Source organism: Heterocephalus glaber, unplaced genomic scaffold (assembly GCF_053883595.1).
Source record: "Heterocephalus glaber isolate CG9 unplaced genomic scaffold, H.glaber_assembly_v1.0 deba00001689, whole genome shotgun sequence".
Classification (NCBI taxonomy): Eukaryota; Metazoa; Chordata; class Mammalia; order Rodentia; family Bathyergidae; genus Heterocephalus; species Heterocephalus glaber.
This window is the reverse complement of record NW_028258414.1, coordinates 13507169-13532325: the sequence shown is the minus strand read 5'-3', so window position 1 is coordinate 13532325 and position 25157 is coordinate 13507169. Positions and strand designations below refer to the sequence as shown.

The following is a 25157-nucleotide window of genomic DNA, read 5'->3' as shown; positions in this document are numbered from 1 at the left end:
TAGCTCAGTGGTGTCACCACCCGCCTTGCAAGTGCAAAAATTCCTAAGTTCAATCCTCGATACAAAAAAAAAACAACAATGAGAGAAAGAGAGAGAGAGAGAGGAAAAAGTTTGGATACAAATCCAATATTAACCTTGGAGCAGCTGTGATCAGAGGTGAGGCTGCCCAAATCCCTCAGACAATGCTAACTAAATAATTCGGTTTCATTTGCTGTTGGGCATGGGAACTGTGGTTGATTTTTCTTAACTAACATTATCTCTACTTTAGAAACACTAATGAATGTTAAACACTAAGTACAGTCCTATAGGAAAAGTATTTTTTAGTCATAAGGCAACATCTTAAAAATAATTGAACTCTTGTATATTTTTTATTATCCTTCAAATCTCATAACATAGATTCAATAAATCCATAAATCACAATGCTGCCTGTTGTACTCCTCAACAACAACAAGTTGTATTTTTTTACTCAGTAAATGTTTTGTTTTGTTTTGTTTTCCGGTACCGGGGATCAAACTCGGGTCCTTGCACTTGTGCAGCAGGTGGCGAAACCACTGAGCTAAATCCCCAGCCCCTCAGTAAATGTTATTTATTTATTTATTTATTTATTTATTTATTTATTTATTTTTGGTACAAGGGGTTGAACTCAGGACCTTGGACTTTCGAGGCAGGCAGCGGAACCACTGAGCTAAATCCCCAGCCCCTATTTTTTTTACTTAGAAAATATTTATGTGTCCAAAATCCCTGAGACACAGAAATAAGTTAAGTAATCAATCTATGAACTCTTTCCACTTTAGTTTTTTTTTTTGTTTTGCTCTTTATCTTTCAAATTTAAACATTCTCAGAGGTGTGTGTATGTGTGTGTGTGTGTGTGTGTGTATGTGTGTTACTGTGGGATTGATCCTAGGCCCTTTACACTAAGCTACATCTCTAACCCTTTTAAAAACTTTTTATTTTTTTTTAATTTTTATTTTTTTTGGTACTGGGGATCAAACTCGGGTCCTTGCGCTTTTGAACCAAGGGGTGGAACCACTGAGCTAAATCCCCGGCATTAGTTTTTATTTTTTGAGACAAGATCTCACTATGTAGTTCAGGCTGGCCTTGAACTCACTATATAGCCCAGGCTGGCCGCAAACTCATGGTGATCCTCCTGCCTCAGCCTCCCCAGTGCTGGGATTACAGGTGTGCACCACTATGCCCAGCTTGATTTCATTTTTTTTCTTTTTGATTTCATTTTTAAATGGTAAAATACATATAACACAAAACACTGTCTTAACTGTTTTTAAGTTAGCCATGTAAATTTATTAGTGTGTCCACATTGTTATGCACTCAGTCCCCTGAACTTTTTATCTTGCAGAACTGAAATCCTGTACCCATTAAACAGGTCCCGTTTCCTCTTTCTTCCAGCCTCTGGCAATCACAATCCCACTTTTTGTTTCTATGAGTTTTGTTTTGTTTTATTTTACTTTGTAGGACTGGGGCTTGAGCTCAGGGCCTTTGCACTGAACTAAATGCCTGGTCCTTTTGATTTCTTTTTTTTGTTTGAGACAGGGTTTCATATATTGCCCAAGTAGGACTGAAACTTGCAGTCCTCCTGCCTCAGCCTCCCAAGTGCTGGGTTTATAGTTGTGTGCCACTGCACCTAGCTTGTTTGTACGGTATGAGTTTTACCTCTCTAGATACCTCAGACAAATGAAATTGTATAGTATTTGTCTTTTTGTGACTGTCTTCACTTTGTATAATGTCTTCAAGATCCATCCATGTCAAAGGATGTGTCAAAACTTCCTTTTTCAAAGCTGAGTACTAGTCCTTTGAATATACATACTACATTTTGTTCATGCTTTCATTTGTGGGTGGACATTTGGGTTGCTTCTACCTCTTGGTTATTATGAACAATGCTACTCTGGCCAGATGTGGTGGGGCATGCCTGCAATCACAGGACTGAGGAGGCTGTGGCAGGAAGATCACCATGAGTTCAAGGCCAGCCTGAACTACAAAGTGTGACCCTGGCTCAAAAACAACAACAAAAAAGAAGAAGAAGGAGAAGGAGAAGAAGGAGAGAAAGAAAGAGAAAAAAATGTTTCTATGATTATTGGTATGCAAAAGTCTCATTAAGACCCTGCTTTTTCAGAAGACAGATTCACTCACATGTGAAATCCAAAAGTGGAGCTTATAGAGGCAGAGGGAGGAGGACGGTGGTTAATGGGCTGATGGGAGAGGAAAATGGAGATGGGGAGATGTTGCTCAAAGGGCACAAAGCTTTTGTTAAACAAAAGGAATGAGTTTTAGTGATCTACCACATAGCGTGATGAACGTAGTTAATTTATTCTACATTTGAAATTAGAATTGAGAGCCTGGTGTGGTGGTGCACACCTGTAATCCCAGCACTCTGGGAGGCTGAAGCAGGGGGATTGCAAGTTCAAACCCAGCCTGGGCGACTTAGTGAGACCTTGTCCCAAAATAAAAAATTTAAGGGGCTGGGATTTAGCTCAGTGGTTTTGGCACATGGCTCACAAGTGGAAGGACCTGAGTTCAATCCCCAGTACCAAAAAAAAAATCAATATTATTATTATTATTTTGGATTTTTTGAGACAGGCTGTGCAGTTCAGGCTGGCCTTGAACTCACTATGTAGCCCAGCCTGGCCTTGAACTTGCAGTATTCTCTTCCCTCAGCCTCCAGAGTGCTAAGATTACAGGCATGTGCCACCACGCCTGGCTAAAATTAATTTTTTAAAGAAATGCCAAAAAAACCCCCACCTGCCTTTCAGTGCTTTGGATAAATATCCCCCAAATGTACTGCTGGATCATATGGTAATTCAATTTTTATTGTTTTGAAGAACTGCCAAACTTTTCCAAAGAGGCTATACCATTCTACATTTCCACCAGTATCGCACAGTTCCAATTTCTCCCTATCCCCACTAACATCTGTTATTTTTTTCTACTTAAACTGTTCTAATAGGTGTTTTTTTATCGTAGTTTTGATTTGCATTTCCCTATTGATTTAGTGATGTTTAGCATATGCTTCTTGTTCATCTTCTTCATAGATGTGTCAATTCAAGTCCTTTGCCTATTTTAAATTTGTATTTTGTTGTTGTTAGCACTGGTTGTAGGAGTTCTTTGGGTATTCTGGACATTAACACTTTACTAGACATATTATTTGCAAACATCTCCTCACTTTTCATAGATTGCCTTTGTACCCTGCGAAGGGTATCATTTTATACACAGAAATTATTCATATTGATGTCAAATTTGTCTTCTTCATTCTTTTTTTTTGTACCAGGGATCGAACTCAGGACCTTGCGCTTACAAGGCAGGTGGCAGAACCACTGAGTTAAATCCCCGGCCCTATCTTTTTTTACTCTTGTTGACTGTGTTTTCGTGCATATTCTGGAATCAGTGCCAAATCCAACGTCATGTAGTTTTCCCTCCTATTTTTATTCTGAGAGTTCTATGGTTTTCACTCTTAAATATTTAGCACACTGATCCATTTTTCAGTTGACTTTTTTGTGTTTGGTGTAAAATAAAGAATCTAACTTCATTCTTCTGCATGTGGATGTCCAGTGTTCCCACCCTGATTTGTTGAGAAGACTGTCCCTTCCCTATTGGCTGGTCTTGGAGCGCTTGCTACAAGTCACTGGACATATTGTCAGGTTTCTGGGCTCTCCTATTCTGTTGGTCTGTATATTTGATTTATGCAAGTACCACAGTTTTGATTACTGTAGCTTTCTAATGAGTTTTGAAACAGGAAATTCTTCTTCTTTTTCAATATTTGCTAGTTTTTTGAGGTTCTTTGCAATTCCATAGAAATTTTAGGATGGATTTTTCTATTTCTGCAAAAAAAATTTGCCATCAAAATTTTGATCAGGATTATATTAAATGTATAGATTGCTCTGGGGTAGTATTGACACATTAATGATACTGTCTTCCAATCTATGAATACAGGATGTCTTTCCATTTATTTACATCTTATTTAATTTCTATCAGCACCACTTTGTAGTTGGTTTTTTTTTTTTTTTTTTTTTTTTGGTACTGGGGATAAAACTTGGGTCCTTGCACTTGCATGGCAGGCGGCGAAACCACTGAGCTAAATCCCTGGCCCAACTTCCCAACTTTGTAGTTTTTAATGTATAAAGTTTTCACTTCTGTGGCCGTCTAAGTATTTTACTCTTCTTGATGTTATTGTACATGGAATTGTTTACTTAATTTTCATCTCAAATGTTTATCTTTAGTGTATACAAATGCAACTGATTTCTGAGTGTTAAGTTTGTATCTTCCAACTCTATTGACTTCATTTATTAGTTCTAACAGGGTTTTGTTTGTTTTAAAGTTAAAGTCCTTGATGCTTATCAGATATGGCCAGGAGCCTCCCTAGTCCTGGGAGTTTCCTTCACTCTCGCTCTCAATCTTCCCTGGCTGCTTATGCTGCAGTCATTGCTGATAACCCCTGGTGGGAGCGGCTTTGCCACCACCACTGCCACCAGCAGAACTTCCTGGGGTAGCATTGGGCTGAAGCGTGGACCAGTCTTTTCAGTATGGGTTGATGGTTGGTACTCCACAGCTGAGACTTTTTCCTCTTCTGTCCCTTCAATCTTGACATCCCAGCAGCATGGAGATGAGTGTGAGGGGCCTAGAAACCAGAAGCATGGGAACATCGCTTTCTTTCTTGAACAGTGTCCTCGGTCCCCTTTTGGAATGAGATGGACAAGACTGACTCCACTCGAAATTCTGGACTTTCAACCCTAATCATTCATTGCACTGGAAACTCCAACATGCAAGGCCAGCTGTGCAAGTCAGCCCCATGGAGATAGGTCTCTGGGAGCCTAAGCCAGTGTTTTGGGTTCAAAAACATTCAGTAGGAGAACAAGACGTACATATTACTTGCCAACAGAAGAACACGGTTCTTCCATTCAACTGTGTAGCTTTAAAACTATGCCTCAACTGCTCATAAATGCTGCCTTCCACTGCAGCAAGGTGGAGTTTCCATTTTGATATCACCATCTTTCTAGGGACCCCCTCCCCTATGGGATGGTCTTATTCAGACATTTCTTGCCTGTCTCTTGTAGCATCTGGTTTTTACCAAGCTGGTAGAATTTGAACTAGGGGAAATTGTTAACTTCATTTGATCGAGTCAGCCTATGACCCCCCTCCTCCACCAGCCTTGTCTTTCCAGCACAAGGGTTCCAAGGACTCCTATCTGCCTAGCAAGTCAGTCTAGGAATAAAGGAGTCTGAGATGGGCTTACCTGAGCTCTAGGATCTTGAAGGTGAACCCTGAAGCCAGATTCCCATGCACCCCTTCTCTCTCATATGAGGCAGGACCCATCAAGATTCAGAGACTCACCTTGGCACAGAGAGGAGCTTAACGACAGGCCCAGTGCCTCTCTTTCAGGCTCCTTGCAAGTGCTCCAGAGGCATAGCACGCTAGATGTGCAGCTGATGCTGGTGTCTGACCCCAGCCCTCCAGTGTTTTTGCATGGGCCATGGGCTCAGCTTCCACTTCTTCTCCTGCACCTCTCCCCCTCTCCTAAGAAGCATAGGCACACTGAGGCATTAGACTTTTTTTCGGGTGGTCATCCAGGTTGACACACAGGATTTATTCTCCACCCATGAATACTTGGGGAGAAATCAGAGAAGGAGGAAGTTGGTAAGGGGGCAGGAGCAGTGGGGAGTTAAGGACAGAGGTCAGGGACTCACCGAATATGGTAGGGAAGATGCTAATGTTGGAGGCTCAGAAACCCAAGCTTCTTCTGTAGGACTTGGGAAGGAGCTGGTTTGGATTTGGACTCATCATTCCAGGGCTCAGTGTGTGGGATGAGGCAGTGAGAGAAGACAACTGTTTTCTGTACTGTGTTTTAGCCAGAACCCTCCTTGATTTGAGCTTGGTTCTAGCCCTGGCCACAGGCTAACTAGCAGAACTAGCAGACTAACCAAGCTAACCAGGATAACTAGCAGAACTTCTCTTCTCCGGGTGCAGTCTGAATAAAAAGGTCACTGAGTAACCCCTTCTTCAATACCACCAAAATAGTCTTTTGGGAGATGGAATTTCCCAAACTAAAATGCCAGAAAAGTCAAAGGTATAAAATGCTGCATATAGTGCTGAGGAAGTAGTTCAGTGGTAGAGCACCTGCCTAGCAAGTGTGTGGCCCTAGGTTCCATCCTCAGTACCAAAAAGGAAAAAAGAAAAGAAAAAAATAATGCATATAGGGGCCCCACTCACCCCAAAATATCAAGACTGTAACTCCCACTCCCCACAGGAGCAGCAATGAGTGTTTCTGGGTTTCTCAGCCCAGAATTTTCCTGATGGGAAGCTGAGCTGATTCTTTTCCTCCAGATCTCCCTGGAGGTCATCCTGCCCCTAAGGGACCCAACCTTGGTGGCCCAGGGCCTTCTCACTTCTCCCTCCCTGCACCTCTTTCCAGAGCTAGACTGGCTAACAGCCTTGCAAACTCCCCCGGCTACTCTGGGGATCCTAGGAGGACTAGAGGGTCCCAGGTCATCATCCCTGGCTTTGTTCCCAGAGGACCGGAAGCTGTTTGTGGGGATGCTGGGCAAGCAGCAGGGTGAGGAGGACGTCAGACGCCTGTTCCAGCCCTTTGGCCACATTGAGGAGTGCACGGTCCTGCGGAGCCCGGATGGCACCAGTAAAGGTGACCTGAGCTGGCACCTGGGGTTTCCTGGTGACTTTTGCTCACTCTGTGCTGTGTGTCCCTTTGGCCTCTGTGGTTGGAGTCACCTGATCTCTCTCTCCTGCCCAGGCTGTGCCTTTGTGAAGTTCGGGAGCCAAGGTGAAGCCCAGGCGGCCATCCAGGGTCTGCACGGGAGCCAGACCATGGCGGTGAGGCTCGGGCTGGTTGAGGCCAGGGTACGGGATGGGCTCATCTCCCCATGCACTCGTGCGGGGACCTAGGTCATGACTGGATGGGTCAGGACTGTGGCTTCCCTGCCCTGCCTGCCAGGGTGCCTCGTCCAGCCTCGTGGTGAAGCTAGCAGATACTGACCGCGAGCGTGCCCTACGTCGAATGCAGCAGATGGCCGGCCAGCTGGGAGCCCTGCACCCTGCGCCACTGCCCCTTGGGGCCTGTGGCGCCTACACCACCGCGGTAGGTGACCAGCCCTGGGGACAGCTGGCCAGACTGGGGATCCAGGCTGGAGGTGCCCTTGCAGAGACTCCCATGAATACGCCTCTTTCTCCCCCAAGATCCTGCAGCACCAGGCAGCCCTGCTGGCGGCAGCCCAGGGTCCTGGCCTCGGCCCAGTAGCAGCTGTGGCAGCCCAGATGCAGCATGTTGCAGCCTTCAGCCTAGTGGCTGCACCTCTGTTGCCTGCAGCAGGTAGGGGGCCCTGGGATTGAGCTGTAGCTGGGAGGATCAGGTGTTCTGCACCTGACTCAGCCTCCTCTTCCACCATCAACAGCCAACTCCCCACCTGGAGGTGGTCCAGGCACCCTCTCTGGTTTCCCTGGACCCATCGGGGTCAATGGATTCGGCCCCCTGACCGCCCAGACCAACGGGCAGCCGGGCTCTGACACGCTGTACAATAATGGGCTCTCTCCCTACCCAGGTGGGCCACTGAAATGGAGTGGGGAGCCAGGGTGGAGGGGTGGCAAGGGCCCTGGTTCTAGGGAAAAGATTCCCCTCATTTCCCTCCACTCTCCACACTCCCCAAGTCTTTCACTGGGCCCTGCCCACCTGCCTTCACCATGGGCCTGGCCCCTCTCTCCCCAGCCCAGAGCCCTGGTGTGGCTGACCCCCTGCAGCAGGCCTACGCTGGGATGCACCACTATGCAGGTTTCACTGGGCACTGCGCGGGCCTGGGGGGGATGACGGGCCCCAGAAAGGAATAGGGAGATCGTGTGGGGGGCTTAGGCTGTCTTCCTATGACCTGACCTTCCCATCCTGCTCACGCTCAACTCCCCAACAACCCCTCTTGAGGCAAGGGGTATGGTAGACTGGGTTGAATTGGTGACCAGGAAGATGGGGCCCTGCTTTGGGTTGGCTGTGGGGTCAATGCCTACTCCGATCTGTGTCTCCAGCAGCCTATCCATCGGCCTATGCCCCAGTGAGCACAACTTTTCCCCAGCAGCCTTCAGCCCTCCCCCAGCAGCAGAGAGAAGGTGAGGAACTAGGGGTTGGAGATGGGGGCCTGGTGGGGCTGGACCAAGGCCCTCCCCTGAACCAGCCTGCTCCTGTCCCTGCAGGCCCCGAAGGCTGTAACCTCTTCATCTATCACCTGCCTCAGGAGTTTGGGGATGCGGAACTCATACAGACCTTCCTGCCCTTTGGAGCCGTCGTCTCTGCCAAAGTCTTTGTGGATCGTGCCACCAACCAGAGCAAGTGTTTTGGTGAGCTGAGCCCCATCCCTGGGGCTCTTCCTATTCTAGCCGGGCAGACGTTGCCCTACAGACCCTACCTAAGGCAGTGATTTCCAGAGGCTGAATGTATGGCATAAAGTGGGGTCACATTTTAGCCACAGTGATACACTTAGATCAATAACAAGCTTTATTTCAGGTTCATCTGGGAAATTTGGGTATCTAGAAGGTGTTCAAGTGGGTGAGGGCTTTGGAGTTTGGCCAAAGCAGGTGTTGTCTGGTCTGGGACCAGAGATACCTGCAACTGCAACTGCAGTTCTGAGGACCAGACTGGGAGTAGTAGAGGGAGATAGCCAACCTGGGCCACGAAAAGATGGGAACAATCCCAGCCAACACACTGTCCCTTCCCCATATAGCCGCTTCCTGTCCTTCCAAGAATCAAACCTTTGAGAATCTCAGGCGATTCGCCCTTAGGAGTGTGTATCTAGCTCTCTGCCCATGCTCATGCCCATGCATAAACAATGGAGTGGTCTGTTTGATGGAACTGGCCTGGGGATTTTGGAAGATGAGGGGGGTCAGAGAAAGGCAGCCCTACCAGGCAGGATTCCCCACTAACCTCTGTGCCCACACCCCACCTCCCAGGGTTTGTTAGTTTTGACAATCCAACCAGTGCCCAGACTGCTATTCAGGCCATGAATGGCTTTCAAATTGGCATGAAGAGGCTCAAGGTCCAGCTAAAGAGGCCTAAGGATGCCAACCGGCCTTACTGATCTGCTCTCACCAACAGCCACAGAAAGGTGAGTCCCCCTGATGCCAGGCAAGCCCCTCCTAGATTTGACGTGTCTTTGGGGACATTGAAGACACCCACCTCTGGACAGAGAACGTGCCTTTCCTTCAACCGGGGCACTGAGATATATCAGACAGCATTCCAGCCTCCATAACTGGGAAAGGCAATTGCAGCCACATTTAGTTGGTCCTACTCCAGAAAGTACCAGGGAGAGAGAGGCTAGCTATGGAGAGGGGCAGAGGAATGAGGTGTGGGCCAACTCGGGATGGGTCTTGAGGGCCATGTGTTCTGACTTTATACCGAAAGTGGTAGAGAACCACCAAGGGGTTTGAACAAAAAGAGGCAAGATGCATATCTGAGACCATGGCAGTGAACATGCAGATGAGGGGACAGTGACAGACATGCTCAAGAGGGGGACCTGCAGGGTCTGGTGCACGATGGGCAGTGAGATACAAAGTTCTAGGGTTCTATAGGGCCACCAGCCCATAGGAGGCCCACTGCAACTTTTAGCAATGTCCACGTAGGGTCATCTAGATTACCCTGACGTGAGCTGCCGAGGAGCCCTCTGCAGGGCTGTTGGCCGGGGCCATCTGCCCAGGGACCCAGGGCCTGGCTTTGGTGCAACAGGCTGTTCCCAGGAAGAGAGGCCAGGCACTCTCCTGAGCAACTCCGAGAGCGAGAGCGTGCAGGCTGCTTTGGCCTGGCCCTCTGGGGTGACTTTTGCCTTTCCCCTCCCCCCCCCCTTATCAACAAACATCCAAGGGCAGACACTGAAGAGTGAGAAGAAAGGAAAGGAAAAGCACAGAAATGCTGGAGTGGCCCTTCCTAAGGGAGCAGCTGCGGATGGACAGAGGCGGATTGGACCCAAGGCTGGCGCCTGGGGCTCAGGCCACTGGGTGATGGTTCTGATCAAGTGGGTTGTTCTGCGTCTGGCCTGCAGCGGAGCGCTCAGGCCGGCAGAGCAGCCAAGCACCGAGCATTGACTGTGTAGGGGAGCAACCGAGGGCCTGGGGGTGCCAAGGACTTCCCTGCTGGGGGAGCCCAGATTTACTTCTTTCAAAATCATATCATTCCTTAGTTTAGGGACCAAAGGACTACTGCTTTTTTAAGAATATATATATATATATATATATATATATATATATATATATATATGAATATATATATATGTATATATAAATTAAAGAAACAAAAAAGAAACATAAGAGAAACAAAAAAGTATAGAGTCTCATAAAAGCTGCCTTTAACTATCCCTAGGAGACAGGGTGAAGGGACCCTTGCTAAGCCCAACCCAGGCAGAGGAGCCTGTGGAAGATCATCCCGTGTCTCATCCCTCCTAAACCATCCCCTTCCCCTTTAAGACCCAGGCTCATCTGCAGGGCACGAGTGCGATATGGAAGCAAGCAGTGAACCCACAATCTACAGCCCCAACTCATAGAGCAGCCCCGAAGAGGTGCTGGGAGGAGTTCAGGCCTGTGTGGCCTTTGTCATCCTGAGTAATCCCCTCGTCAGCAGGAGAGGGGACCTACCTGTCCTTAACAGCCTTCCTGTGGAACCACTGCTTCCCCAACCAGGAAGAAAGGGAGAGGGAGTTGGGGCCACCTGAGCCTTTTCCTTCTAGCCTACATAGACAGAGGCCTTGCCTTTAGCTGAGCTGGGACACTGCCCGTGTCCCCTCCCCTTGAGCCAGCCCCATGTCCCCTTGCTCCAGGCCACCTTCTGTGTCTTAGTTGAAGTTTGTCCACCTGTAGTTTCAAGATTCACATAGAAGGCTGTGACCATAGGTGGGAAGGTTCACAACTGTATATACTGCCATTGAGGAGGGGATCATTTTCACTACATAGAAGCTTCAGAATTAGAGGTCCCTCTTTACCCAGGACCTGGGAGCGAAGTAGATGTTTTGCCAAAATACTTCTTCATTCCTTTAAGAAGTACATCTTTCCTATGCAAGAGTGTCTCCTATGTGCTTACCCAAGGTGGTTCTAGATGGTGAGCAGCGTTTGGCTTAGAAGTGATATGTGCTCTGTCTGTCCGTCTTGTCCGTCTGTTGTATACAGTGGGTGCCATATAAAACTGATCCGTGGTGGTGCTTCCTGCCTGCTTCTGTGAGATGGGCCAAGATTCAGCCTAGAACACCATGATGCACCTTGCTGTGGTCAGCCTTTCTCAGGCCTGCAGGGCCTTGCACATGTTTTACCTGGGGGGGATCATTTCCCTCTTCCCAACAGACATGGATCCACCTAGTCCTGGCCCCAGATGTGTTGGGATCTCTCCAGATGTTGCCGAGGCTGGAGACCTCTGATCTGCCATTGCTCAGATAGCCAAGGATGTGGGGCTGGGGTTGGAGGGTTCTTCCTTCATAATACTTTCTAAGAAAACTTGTTCCCACCTGTTCCTGTCTTTGGCTCATTTTTGGAGGTCATGGGAATGAAGAATAGATAAGACAGTAACACTAGCAGGTAAGGTGCATCATGTGTCCGCAAGCAATTTCCAATCAACAGGGGAGCCAGTGTACACCAAGCCAGTCACGACACACAGACACAGACGTGCATAACACCTGGCCATGAAAACAGACACACACCTGGAGGGACAGAGTCTGCAGTGCCAGATGCCAAGCACTGTGTTAGGTGGTAGGACACAGGCCCCCTGAGGACTGGAATTATGGAGAAAGAGAGACGATCAACACAGTTACGGTGGAGTGTGGCAAAGGTCTGTGCTAGCAAGGAGAGCACCTGGCTATGGCTTTACTCATGGGGAGATCCAAGAAAGACACCAGGAAGGAGGCTGAGGGGGTGGAGTCAGCAAGGACGAACTTGGACATTCGGTCAAAGCCTCTGGGCAACTGCATCATTTTGAAAACATCATTGTTACCAAGAAATAATAATGATTACCATTTATTTTAATGTCTGTCATGGAGCAGATAATGGGCATAGGACAAGACCCCTTTCCCATTCTCAACTCTAACCTGAACCTTCACTCATTACTGAGTCACATCAAGACACTCGAAGCAAAATGGCATTTAAAGTATTTTGTCTCCTACTTTGGGGCAAGCTAGAGACTGGCAGAGTGGACAACTCCCAACCTGCAGGGGCTGGTGTGATCTACATCAAGGGTTGGCAAAATATGGCCTGTGGCTTATTTTTATATGACCTATAAAGAATGGTTTTAACATTTTTTTTTTTGCTTTTTGAGGCAGGGTCTCCCTTTGTAGTTTAGGGTGTCCCTGAACTCACTATGTAGCTCTGGCTGGCCTCGAACTCACAGCGATCCTTCTGCCTCAGCCTCCTGAGTGCTGGGATTACAGACTTGTGCCACCATGCCCAGCTCTGGTTTTTAACACTTTTTAAGGGTTGTCAAAACAAAACAAAAAGAAAATGAGGTAGAGGTCCTGTGTGCTCACAGAACCTAAAATGTTTATCTTGTTCTCTAGACAAAAAGTGTGCTGATTCCTGGTAAGATGGTGGAAGTCACGTTATAATATCTGCGTTTGAACAACATGCTGTTTTTGTCTCTGTGTGTTTATGTATTAGCCTGGCCCTTTCAGTTGCAAGTGGCAACACCCCAATTCAAACAAGTTTAAGCCAGTAGGGTATCAATTGGTTTACATACCTGAGAAGTCAAAGGTTTTATCTGCCTTCAGGCATGGCTAGATCTAGGGGTTCAAGTGAGGACGTCTTCATTTCTGGACTCTGCTTCCTTCTACTTGTTGTTATCTTTTTTTTTTTTGGTACCAGGGATCGAACTTGGGACCTTGTGCTTGCAAGGCAGGCACTAGAACCTCTGAGCTAAATCCCCGGCCCTCTACATGTTGATATACTAGTTTTAGCTGTAAAATCCCAGGGAAGACTTTGGCCAGCTTTGGATATATGCCCACCTTCAGAATGAAAGGCTAGGCCAGCGTAATCGACAATTCACTAGGACTGAGAGGGAGAAAAGAGTCCCTAAATAAAGGGATTATGGCAGATAAGTAACAGGTGTCTATGACATTTCACCCTTTTTGGCACCCACCTGTACTTTTCTTGACAAACACAGTTTTAAAAATGTGTCTGCCCCTCAACACAGTGATGCTAGATCCAGCCAAAACCACATCCTCTTCCTTTCTTGTCTGGGTTTGTTTTTTTAGACAGGATCTCACTATGTTCCTAAGCTGACCTTGAACTTGCTATATAGCCCAGGATGGCCTAAAACTTGGGATTCTTCCGCCTCATCCTCCTAGAGTGCTGGGATTACAGGTGTGTACTACTATGCCTGACTTACTTCTTAACAGGGAACAAAGCAGTTCATATCCAGTTGCTTTATGCAGTCCAGAGACCCTTAGTGATGTGCATTTCTTTTTCTTTTTTTCTGGTACTGCGGATTGAACCCAAGAAGCCCAGAGCTGCATCCTCAGCTTTTTAAATTTTTTTTTTTTTGGTACCGGGGATCAAACTCAGGTCCTTGCACTTGCACAGCAGGCGGCAAAACCACTGAGCTAAATCCCAGGCCAGCTTTTTAAATTTTGAGACAGTGTCTCACTAAATTGTCCAGGCTGGTATCGAACTTGCAACCCTCCTGCCTCAGCCTCCCAAGTAGCTAGGATTACTGGTGTGCACCACCATGGTTGGCCTGTGATGTACAATTCTTGATCAGGTCTGGATGTGACTTCTTAAGATTTTGTAATCTGTGGCTAAAGAATAAATTTATCTATCTTTACATAACCAACATGAAGTAGTAGAGGCAAATAGGGTTACAATTTTTTAAAAACTTCTGTTTGGAATAAGGGAGAAAGAAAATTCTAGACACTGATCCACAAATTAGAACACACCCTCTGAACAGTGCAGTTAAGTTTCTTGGTCAGCAAAGGTGATTAGTGTGGGTCCTTTCCCAGGGCCCAAATCTCTTTCTGGGGAGGACAGTCCTTTCTGGATCGAAGCACCCATTCCCCTTTTGACATGGTTTAGGGAGTACAGATTGCCTTAGAAATTCAGTATCCCTAGATCCTGTTGCCAAAAGTGTATGGGCTCTCTGATTCCTGGGCCCTGTGTGAGTTAGTTAGTAACCACCATCAAGAATCTTGCTGGGTCTTCATCCTTGAGTCTCCATCTAACCCTCAGCAATGATAGTTCATGTCTCTTTGACCATTTGCCCACCCTCAGCTTTGCAGCTTTTGTGATGGCCGTCTCTGGTGGTGCTGCAGAGAGAACTCCCGTTCCACTCTTGGCTGACTTGTGCCCCAGTAACCTTGGTGCTGACCCTGAGTGGAACTGGCTGCTGGGTCTCCTCCCCAAGGAGACACTTAGGACAGGGCTGAGGTAACCAAAGAAGCCAGCAACCTATAGCCTTCTCCACTCTTCCCTCTCCAGCCATGGCCTGTTATTACACTGAATTTGGGCCTCTCTAATCACCCCTAGAGCCTATGGACAGTCTTTAGCCTTCAGCAGGGGTCCTAAAGTAAATTTCTCTCTGTCCTCGATGCACATGAGATGTCTCAGATGTAAGGAGAGAAGACCTTTGGTCTAAGATAGGGTTGGTGACCTTGACCTTGGAAGCTGCTCTGGCTGTGCTGTGAACTCTTAGCAGACCTGGAGAGCCCTCCCTCTCCGTGCACAGAATTGTGGGTCACACCCCCACAGGAGGGGCTGTGCATGCTGAGACCCGAGTGTCCTTGAGCCTTTCTAGCTTCAGTTGTAATCTTTGGCCTTCTGCTCACCTGACTTCTGGCCTCCACCACAAAGCTGCCACCCGAATAGGGCCTACTATAGGGACTGCTTTCTTCTCCTTCCACCATATAAAAATATACAAACAGGGCTGGATATGTGTCTTGGTGGTAGAGCTCTTGCTTGCCTAGCAGAGGCAATGCCCCAGGTTCTATCCCCAGCACCACGAAAAGGGGGAGAGCACACATATAAAAAAGTCAGATGTGTATAAGGTAAATTTGGTTCCATGGAAACAAGGATGGGAGAAGTCTATAGCGCTTCCTCCTCAGGGCTCAGGCTGAAATCAGTCCAAGCTGACCTGACTAAGTTAGGAATAGGAAGGAAAGGCAGAGAAGAAGAACTTGCCTGTACCCTATCCAAGTGGAGCTGTCCAAGAGGGACCTTGAAACTCCAGAAGTACAGGATGAAGACACAGGTTTTGGTGTCCCAATCTACAGCAGTGTGTCACACAGTTTGATGTAAACAGAAGACATTTGTTGAAAGGGCACTAGGTGTGTCATGTGGTCGCCAGACGGAGACCCCAGCTTAACAAAGAGGCAGTAACAATGGGAGGTCAGTTTACCAGAGCAAAAGCCAAAATCAGATATGAGAAGTTACCTGGCATTGACAGCACTACTGCAGTTATCACTGGACATGGGATGTCACCACATCCATATCACTGTGGCCCAGGGCTGACCTACTGTGGTCACTGCCCAGGGATGACTTCCCTATGGTTCTGCTTCTCTGAGTCACTCCAGAGTCTAAGCTCCTGGGGCTGGTGGTGTGTGGTTACCTCTTACCTGCATCCAGTGTGTGCCATGGAAGATAGGTTTGGTGTACCTCCAAGACTTTAAACAGACAAAAGGGATTCTGATTCTAAACAGCCTGCTTCATGTGGTGCTTTGGAGGCCACTGGAAAGGTAAGAGGAAAAAAGGGGAGACTGGACTGTTTCTATGTTTAAATAGTAAGTGAAGGACGGGGAGTCTGCTAAGGATGCATGGACAGGCCATACTGAAGAAACTGGAAGAGGGCATCTCACAGGAACCAAGAGAGGAAAGGGTTGCAGAATCAGGATGTTGAATTATGCCAAATGACAATCAAGGGGCCAAATGAGCCTGAAGATTTCCAGGGGACTTGGCAGTTTGGAAATCATTTGTAACTTTGGCAAAAACATTTTCAGTAGAGATTCTGAAAAGAGTCCAGTGGCACTAGAGTTAAGGACTCTGGGAGGCTGAGGCAGGAGGATTTCAAGTTTGAGTCCATCTTAGACAATTTAGTGACTCCATGAGATCCTCTCTCAAAATAAAGGGCTGGGGATGTAGCTCAGTGTGAAGGCCCTGGGTTCAATCTCTGGTGGTGGTGGGAAAGCATAGACATGCGAATGGAAAGTGTAGATTACTCCCAGAAGGGTGGCTGAAGCCAAGAAAAATTAATAGTATGTGGGATTTAAATTGGACTTTTATAAAGGTTGGGCTAGTTGATCAAATTTATATGCTGAGATCAAAGAGCCAGAGAAGAAAATGTTGAATATACATGAAGGAGAGGAGAAAGTGAAGGAGCCAAATTCTTAAAGAGGAAAAAAAGGAGTGAAATAGAGATCACAGTGAAAGGATTCACCTTGGATTTAAAGAGAGACCTCTCCCCTGCAATGGAAAGGATGGGAGAGAGTCAGCATTTGGAGGGGCCAGAAAATAGAGACAGCATCCCCCACCCCGGCCTATACCATGAAGCAGAGTGGAGAGGAGGAGAAACTGACTCTGCGAAAGAACTTCTGGGTACACTGAGAGCCCAGATGCAGGGAGTGTGGATTTGTAGTAGCTCTGTCTTAGGTACAAGATAGTTTAAGCAATTTATTCTAGATAAAGAGGGATTCATACCACCCTGAGATCAGAAGGCCTCTGGAAGGCCCTGGGAATCTGCCAGGACCCAGAGAGCAGTCTTGGAATTTCTTGCCTCTGTCCTCCAGGTGTCATCCTCCTCTGTCTGCAGAGACCCCAGGACACCTGTTCAGCAAAACTGGGGTCAGGGATCCATTCAAAGTTCCATGAACTCCAACCACGGCACCAGGAGTCACACAGGACAAACCTGGCCCTGGGACCTGGAGTGTGGCCATGGAGAATATAATTCCAATGAATGGGTTCGCAGGCTGGATTAAGCTAAAGTGGTGTCTCTTCACAAGCTCAAGTCTGCAGGACTGGGGAATTTCCTTCTTCTTGGTTTGGGATGGAAGAGTAGAAAAGGCAGAGAGCTGAAATGATGCATGTATGTGATTTTTACAGAGTGAGGAGCAAGCACATTAACAAAATTGTCACTGAAGGACTGGCCTAAGGGTCTGAACTGGATAGGAAAACAAATGAAGCCAGGAAGATCCTGGAAACTATGAATCAGCTGAGATCCAGGACGAGTAGCCAAGCTGGTAGTAGAGATACCAGTGGTTAGAGAGGGAGTCCTGGAAAGTTATGGAATTCTGGAGTTTGACCTTTCATCCATGTCACATACCCCCTGCACATACTCCAAGTAGTATGTTCAAACACACTCCCAGACGTGCATGGCTCTCAGAAAACATTGTGGGGCCCTTCATCATGAGTTGTTTTAGGGAACAGGGCCAACTCCTTCTGCACCTGCTCTGAGCTTCTGTACTCTGAAACTTAGCTATGTCCTTCAGTTTTTTCAGTTATTTTAAGTAGTGACCAAGACACAAACTAAAACTGACACAGTATTATGGCTCAGGATGAGTGACAAGGCAAATAGAGAGGGCATCAAAAGGAAAACCAGTCAGAAAGCAGAGGGTATGTACTAACATTAAAAAAAGCATTATTGGGAAATTTCTGATAGGGGTTGGCTGGCTCAGGAGAGATGGATATGGCTTTTTTTTCTTTTCTTTTTGGTGCAGGGCACGGAATCCAGAGGCCCATACATGCTAAACACATACTCTATCACTGAGCTATGCCCCCAGCCCTGCCTGAGTGTTTTCACTCAGGACCAAGGCCTACCTTGTTTCTGTTGTGTCCAGCTAAAAAGAGGGAAGGATAAAGGGAAGTGGATCCATAAGCCTTTTTGCAATAGTACTGATGAAAAAGAGGGCTGTGTGGAACTCTAAGACTGATAAAGATGCAAATTGGGGAGGTCATGTCTAGGGTTAATAACCATAATAACTACAATGACAGGTTTAACCTTTGGACTGCAGATGCCCACAACTTACAGTGGGGTTACATCCCCATTAACCTGTTGTAAGCTGAAATACAGAAAGTTGTAAATGCATTTAGCATGCCTACCTTCTGAACACCATAGCTCAGCAATGCTCCACTGTAGAATATATGTCATTTACCTTCTTGGAGATAGTGTGGGAGATGTTGTAGCTTTATGTGCACAACAGATAGGTGATCTGCTGGCTCTTGGAGACCACAGGGGCATCCTGCTCTCACCGTACTTCCTTGTGTGTGTGTTTTTTTGGGTTTTTTTTGGTACTGGGGATCGAACTCGGGAACTTGCGCTTGCGAGGCAGGCACCAGAACCACTGAGCTAAATCCCCGGCCCTCACCATACTTCCTTAACATCCTAACATGAACCTAAAGAATATGGTCCTGTCCTATAACACTTCCATGACCTCTGCCACGAGCCCAGGCAGTATAAATCCTTTAGAGTAACTGAGGGTGGCCCTACAGTCATCATAATATAACTAGCATTGGGATTTTCATCCCATTCTGGGTCTCTGCTCCTTTGGGCATATAAAGTCAGTAAATCTCCTCCAGACCTGATGGTGGAAGACTCTCAGTTAATTGGACAGAGCCTAGTTAGTTAACACCCTTGGCAACTCCCCACATTGTAGGAAAAGGAAAGCCAACTTTGGGACTCACTGCAGTTGCCATCTCTGGCTGTGCCCACCCTTCATTCTTGAGGGTGAACTGTTTCTTTTTTTTTTTTCCATACTGAGATCGGACTCAGGACCTTGCAAATGCAAGGAAGGTGAGGCACCACTGAGCTAAATCCCTATCCCCTAGGGTGGACTTTTCTTACTATTACCACCTCTGAGCTCCGCCTCCCTGGAATTCTCCCAAGTGCATTTAGCCTCAAAACTAAAACCGCTTGAGTCAAGCATGTTCTTAAGCTTTCTCATCAGCCCACTCCTTCTCTGTGGAGGATTTTTTCCTTTTAATAAATCTCTGCCTTTCTTACTATGTCTGATCAATTCAATGTTCTGGATACAAAGAACCTGGATATTGGGTGGGACAGAGACACCTGTCTGGGGACACTATGGTTGATTGTGTTGCTTTGGCCTCTGTTATACTCCACCAAGAGAGAGACTGTAGTACATATCACTAGCCCAGGAAAAATTCAAAATTCAGAGTATGGTTAAAATTAAGATCATTAAGTCATAAAATTAAGATCATAAAATTAAGTTCGTTAAGTCAAACCTTGTAAATTGGACCATCTGCACTTCCTAGTCCAGGCACTCTGCTTGGTTACCTTAAATGTTTAAATGGTTACTTTGAATCCTATGAAATTACACGTCTTCATTTATATCCTACAAAAATGGCAATTACATAAAGTTAGGTGTCATCTCATTTCACCCTTGCCAGAAGAGCCCTATGAAATAGGTGTCATCGTCTCCACCTCGAAGAGGAGAGAATTAAAACTCTGGAAGTGAGAAGTCTTCTTTTAAGGATGCACAATCAGTAAGTGCTACAACCAAGCTTTGAACCTACAGTGTTTTGTTATTAGACTAGGTGGCTTTCCAGCACTTCAAAGTTACCAAAAGAACAAAGGAGTTATATGTAAGAATTAAAAGATGAGATTCTAGAGTTTACTGTCAGGTAGAGGATCCTTCTCGTCTACAGAGACTACTTGGAGGGTCGTCCCTGCGCATTCTTCCCAACCACAGGAGGCGCCAAACGCAAACATTCTCCTTCCTAAGGCCCTCCGAGCGCCGTAGAACCCCTCTCCTTTCTCCACGCGCCTTCCCCATCTACAGCGCAGGCACCACCCCTGGCTCCAGCTCCCTCCCAGCTAGCGATCAGTGCGCAGACGCCCCAGGGCTGGCGTCGCGGGTGAAGGCGCGCCCAGGCTCAGGTTGCGCGGCGATTGGTTCGGAGATGACACGTGACCTCGGCGGTGCCACGCGAGCGTGCGCAGAGTGGCCCAGCGCGCCCGTGACGGAACGACGAGGCGTGGGGAGCGCGACCTCGCCCGCCCGGCCCGGCCCCCGCCCCTTGGCCTGCCGCTCCGCCCCCGCGGGGCGTCCCGGGCCGCTAGTCTCCTCGGCGCTGGCTGCCCGCGGCCCGGGGTCGCCGTGAGTACTCACGAGGGTGGCCTGTGGGGCGGCCACCATGGGAGACAGGGCGGGGCGTTCGGGATGCGGGTAGGGTGCAGGGTGCGCCCCGCTTCGGCCGAAGGGGATGAAGTGAGGGGCTTGGATACGATGGTCCCGAAGGGCTTGGGCGGCTTTGCTCAGGCCAGGCGCTGGCGGCTCAGATCGGGCACAGAGCTGCTTCCCTGGGGAGGCAGGTGTTGGGTCTCTTTGGGGGTCTCCAGAGGAAACCTCAAAAGCTATAACTGCTTCCCCAAGGGATGCTTCGGGGCCCCTTGAAAGGCGCGGGTGGCAGGCAGAGTGTTTGCAAAACTAGCCCTGTCCTCTTGGTCTACGGGGTTACGGGAGGCAGTGCTGGTCAGCGGGAGTCGCCCCTGGCTGTCTCTTCCCTTTTCTCTGTGTTTAGTCCTGGTTCTTCAGGCACAGGAGCACTCGATATGGAGCCAAGTTGCTCTCTCTCCCAGGACCAAAAAACTGGGAGTCAAGTCTAGACTTCAAACGTTGAGATCCGAGGCTTCTCTGAGTAGGCGTACACTTGTCACATCCAGAAGCGCCCGTGGACCTGGGGAAAAACACCTTTGTGATCCAGACTGGAGGCTTACTTATATTTGGCCAATTCCCATGGAAATAAAATATTCTGTGTAACTTGCCGTTGTCCAAAACGAACACCGAGTTTAACAACACTTTTCTCTTCATATAGTTTATATTTGGCCCAACTTCTTTTGAAAGGTTCCCTTTTTTAAACCTCATTTTGATAAATCAAATAGGCCTTTCTTGCTTAACTCATTAATAATCCCCTAATTAGTTAAAACAGCATCATAGGAAGATTGGATGTATTTAGGTCCAGTCAGATGTTCTTGGTCCATTATACTCCTTAAGTTTCAGGATCTCCCTAGGCCTGAGGATTCTATGTATAACATGAAAGCTTTGAACGAGGTCATCTTTCAGCCGTATTCTTTTTAAAGACGTCTGATTCTGTGAATTCTGTGATCCACCACCCATCTTTGCCCACTGTCTTCTTACACCCACTCTTCATCTCTCCAAGGAAGGGGCATTGAAAGTAGTAGGAGCAGCCTGGTTTGCCAAAGCTGATAATCTCTGTACTCTGTCTTCCCTAGACAGAAGAACTCCCTCTGAACTACTTTTTTCTCCTTGTTATAGCAGCAGAAACCAAGCAGCAACAGCCATTGGAGAGATGCTAAAGTTTTTCTTAACTGATGTCAACAGTGACAAAGACTTTGAAAAAGTTGCCACTTCTGGCCCGTGCTGCTATCATCCTTCCATTTACCCTTGGACAACCCAGACTGGACATTAGTGCTTCCCTCTTTATTCCTGTGATCTTCCAGATCAGCACTTGACTGTTTATTTTCAAGACTCACAAACTCAGCCCTCAGATCTTCACATTCTGGTTCTCAGCTGCTCTTGAGGTGAATGAAGTACTGGTTTTTAAAATCATTTTGGTGTGATTTTTTGTCTATGTGTAAAAATATTTAGGTTCTTATATGTATCTTCCATTTGGCTTAGGTATATAGTTCAGTGTCATATACTCATTCAGTAAACGTGTTATGGGACTGAAAACATAGTCAAAGCCTGAGCTATAGAGCCTACATTCAGATGAGAGATAAACCTGTGTTAGGGTGTGCTAAGTGCTGTGGGGAAAGATAACTCAGGGGAGGGGGATGGAGTGTGCTAGTATGTGTATGTTGGAGAGTTGCTGTTTTACATAGGATGGTCAAGGTGACCTTTGAGCAGAGTATGGCTATCTCTGTGAAAAGCATTCCAAGAGGGAGAACAGCAGAGATAAGAGTTCTGTGATGGAAATATACTGCATTGGAAAAATAGCAAGGACGCAATTGTGGAGTCTTGGGTAATCTTCCTGTTAACATTAATAATTGACCTTTTAGAGAGAGCATCTGACCGAGTGGCCTGATTGAACCCAGAGTTTTGTGCATGCTCACTCTGTCATTGAGCTACATTCCCAGCCCTTTTATTGTTATTGGTCTCCCTGAGTTGCCCAGACTGGCCTCAAACTTGTAGTCTCCTTGCCTTAGGCTCCTGAGTAACAGATTATAGTCATGTTCCACCATGATGACTTTTTTTTCAATCATGAAAATATCCAATTTTACACAAAAAAGAGGGAGTATGAGAAACCCTTATGTACACATCTCTGAGCTTGATCAACATTTTACTACATATATGTCATATGTTTTCCCATTTCCTTTTGTTTTGCCTTCTTTTTTTTGTGCTGCAGTAGTTTTTTAAGGCAGACTCAGATATTAGGTTATTTCATTTTTAAGAACTTCAGTTGCAGTTTACTTTTACATATTGTTTTTGATGGGTCAGGCAACAAACTCAACTGAAGGACAGCTATGCAGAATTTGCAACAAAATTTTAACTTACACCCCTATGCTGGATCACTTACCAGGCTGTGGAACATACATAGGCCACTAGAACATAGTAAGATCTAGAAGAATGGTTCTTAAGTTATGTATTTCTATATTATGTACAATGAGGTACACACGTATATATGTGTGTGTGTGTGTGTGTGTGTGTGTGTGTGTGTGTGTATGTATGTATATGGTTTTGTTTTTTTTTTGGACAGTCTCATTATGTAGCCAAGGCTGGCCTTGAACTCACAATGATCCACTTGCCTCAACCTCCCTTTTGAGTGCTGGGATCACAGGCATGCGCCACCACACCTGGCAAGGTTCTTAAATTTTATCATGCATCAGAATAACTTGTTAAAAACACAGATTACTGGGTTCCTGAGAATTAGCATCTTTTACAGGTTCTTAGGGGATATTAGTGCTGCAGGCCCACCAATCCCATTCAGAACCACTCATTTAGAAAACTGAGGTTCAGGAGAACCATGTTAGGGACCAAGAACACCTCTACTTAAGCTTGGAGTAGGTTAGACTAATTCAAGGGCTGAGGATTTAGCTCAGTGGCACTGTGCCTGCCTCGAAAGTGTAAGGTATTGAGTTCAATCCCTGCTACCAGAAAAAAAAAGGTTGGACTAATACATATGCAGACCCAGGAAGGCCTAGAACAGTGGTTCTTAATTTTGCCACCACACTAAATCAGTTCCATAGCTTTTAACAAATTTGATGCATAGGCTCTACTGTCATGAAATTGTACTCTGGCTATGGGATGGGGCTGTGCACTGGTACATGTTAAAAGATCTTCAGGAAAAGCTCTTTCAGTTAAAAGCTCACAGTATGACATAGCCATGCTTGTGACCTACTGATCTAGAGAGCAACACAAAGCATTTTTACCTTGTTCTTAGGGTGGTGTGGCCATTCTTTATCATCACAGCCTTTATACCTTGGTGGATGAGTATTGTCCCCCACCCCTACCCCTACCCCTCCAGCTCCATGTGGAGGGTACAGTGGGGCTCACAGTTATCTGGCATAGGATGGTGGGTCTTCAGGATTAGAAGCAAGCAAGAGAAAGGGCCAAGAATTAGTGTTCTTCTACACATTTGTTGGGATTGTTATTGTGTTTTTATTTCAAGTGTAGGTTCCAACATACTCCAGAGTAGTATTTTGGCTGTGACAACTCGGACCATGTTTACCAGAGGATATTCAGTTGAGGACTTTGTAAGTTAGATGTGATTTTTGTATAGTGGTTTATAGTAATGTGGGGTTTTTTTTTGTTCTTTTTGTTTTTTTTGGTACCGGGGATTGAACTCGGGTCCTTGCGCTTGCAAAGTACAGTAATGTTAATGTTTTTGTTTTTTGGTTTTTGCAGTACCAGGGATCGAATTCAGGACCTTGAGCTTTCGAGACAGGCACGGTGCCACTGAGCTAAGTCCCCAGCTCAATAATGTTAATGTTTTAATAAGAGATAATGACTCAGTATGAAGAAATAACTAAGAAGAAAGTCCAGAAAGAGTCTGGCTCTGGCTTTTAGCTCTGGTGCAGATTGGTACAATAAAGAATGTTCCAAAATGAACTGATGAGAGAACTTAGCATAAGCATTTGGCCTTGGCACTATCCCTTTTAGCTCTGGGGTGCTTGTAGCATTATGAGATAGAGCAGGGCCTTGCTCCAGTCTTAATTCTCCAGTTTTGTTTTTGTTTCTTGTTGCTTTTGCCATACTGGGGATTGAATCCTAGGCCTCACCATGTGCTAGGCAAGTGCTCTACCTCTGAGCTACATCCCAGCCCTCCAACTCTATAGTTTGAATGGAGCAGCAGTATCTTATGTTTGTATAGTGCTTTCATGGCTATTTAAAGAACTTCATTTAAAAGTGTGTGTGTATGGATGCAAGTATCAGAGAATATGCATAATAAAAGTGTGCTGGTGCATATACCACCCAGCTGTAAGTGGTAATGAAACCAGATATCTGCTTTCCACAGGACAGTGACTTGTTACCACCACCACAGCAGAGCCTACCATCTCCAGCAGATCTTCAGTTGCTCCTGACATCGCTTCTCGGCCTTTTGGCTAAGATCAAGTGCAGTTGCTCCTGACATCACCCCACCTTATCTCCCTCTGTGGCTTCCTAAATGCCCATCTCATTGGCCTGGGTTCAGCTGGTGGTATGGAGGGGTGCTGCCTAGCACTGCTCTGGGAGTGTGTGTGATCCACTGACCCAATGGTGAGAGCCAACTGCCTGCCACCTCAGCTAATTCTCCAAGGAATACAGGCCTCACCTCCTGGTGGTTTCTCTCTTGCCCCCTTGGGAGGTGGAAAGGCTATTGGAAGGAGAAGGGGCACAGAAACAGTATCACTGGGTGTGTGTGCACATGTAGGTGGGTTTTCTTGGGGAGGAAGAGAAGGGTTAAATACTTTCGGTAGCAATTCTCAACCTTTTCGGCACCAGGGACTGGTTTTGTGGAAGATGATTTTTCCACAGATTGGGGGTGAGGGGGTGGTTTAGGAATGATTCAAAGGCTCGTGCTACCTAGATGCCTCACATGCATAGTTCATAATTGGGTTTGTGCTTCTGTGAGAATCTGCTGCTGCTAATCTAACAGGAGTTGGAGCTCAGGTGGTAATGTGAGCGCTAGAGAGCAGCTCTAAATATGGTGGAATTTTGCTTGCTGGCTTTCACTTACCTCTTGCTTCGTGGCCCAGT

The 25157-nt window shown here is 46.6% G+C and overlaps 2 protein-coding genes across 16 annotated transcripts in view; both read left to right on the top strand.

Moving 5' to 3' along the window:
- Positions 1-21395, top strand: part of Celf6 (CUGBP Elav-like family member 6) — a 39267-nt gene extending 17872 nt beyond the window's left edge. For 3 of the 8 annotated variants that reach the window (XM_021236993.2, XM_087198940.1, XM_087198941.1), the window contains 10 exons: positions 6515-6643; positions 6752-6831; positions 6953-7096; positions 7195-7327; positions 7410-7556; positions 7721-7783; positions 8029-8337; positions 8947-9101; positions 16734-20057; positions 21237-21395. In XM_021236993.2, coding sequence (XP_021092652.2) covers positions 6515-6643; positions 6752-6831; positions 6953-7096; positions 7195-7327; positions 7410-7556; positions 7721-7783; positions 8029-8337; positions 8947-9074 — 1133 coding nt within the window. In that variant the 3' untranslated portion in view covers positions 9075-9101; positions 16734-20057; positions 21237-21395. Of the gene's footprint in view, positions 1-6514; positions 6644-6751; positions 6832-6952; positions 7097-7194; positions 7328-7409; positions 7557-7720; positions 7784-8028; positions 8338-8946; positions 9102-9853; positions 11181-16733; positions 20058-21236 lie in introns of those variants that run through there. The other 5 variants (XM_087198937.1, XM_087198939.1, XM_087198938.1 and 2 more) reach the window with 5 other exon arrangements.
- Parp6 (poly(ADP-ribose) polymerase family member 6) overlaps positions 21316-25157 on the top strand; it is a 28192-nt gene continuing 24350 nt past the window's right edge. For 3 of the 8 annotated variants that reach the window (XR_015446479.1, XM_004855530.4, XM_004855528.4), the window contains exon 1: positions 24489-24677. Coding sequence is in view for 7 of the 8 variants with exons in the window: in XM_004855530.4 (XP_004855587.2) it covers positions 24675-24677 (3 nt within the window). In the remaining variant the exon portion in view is untranslated. Of the gene's footprint in view, positions 21503-23589; positions 23675-23825; positions 23866-24435; positions 24678-25157 lie in introns of those variants that run through there. The other 5 variants (XM_087198936.1, XM_087198934.1, XM_087198935.1 and 2 more) reach the window with 4 other exon arrangements.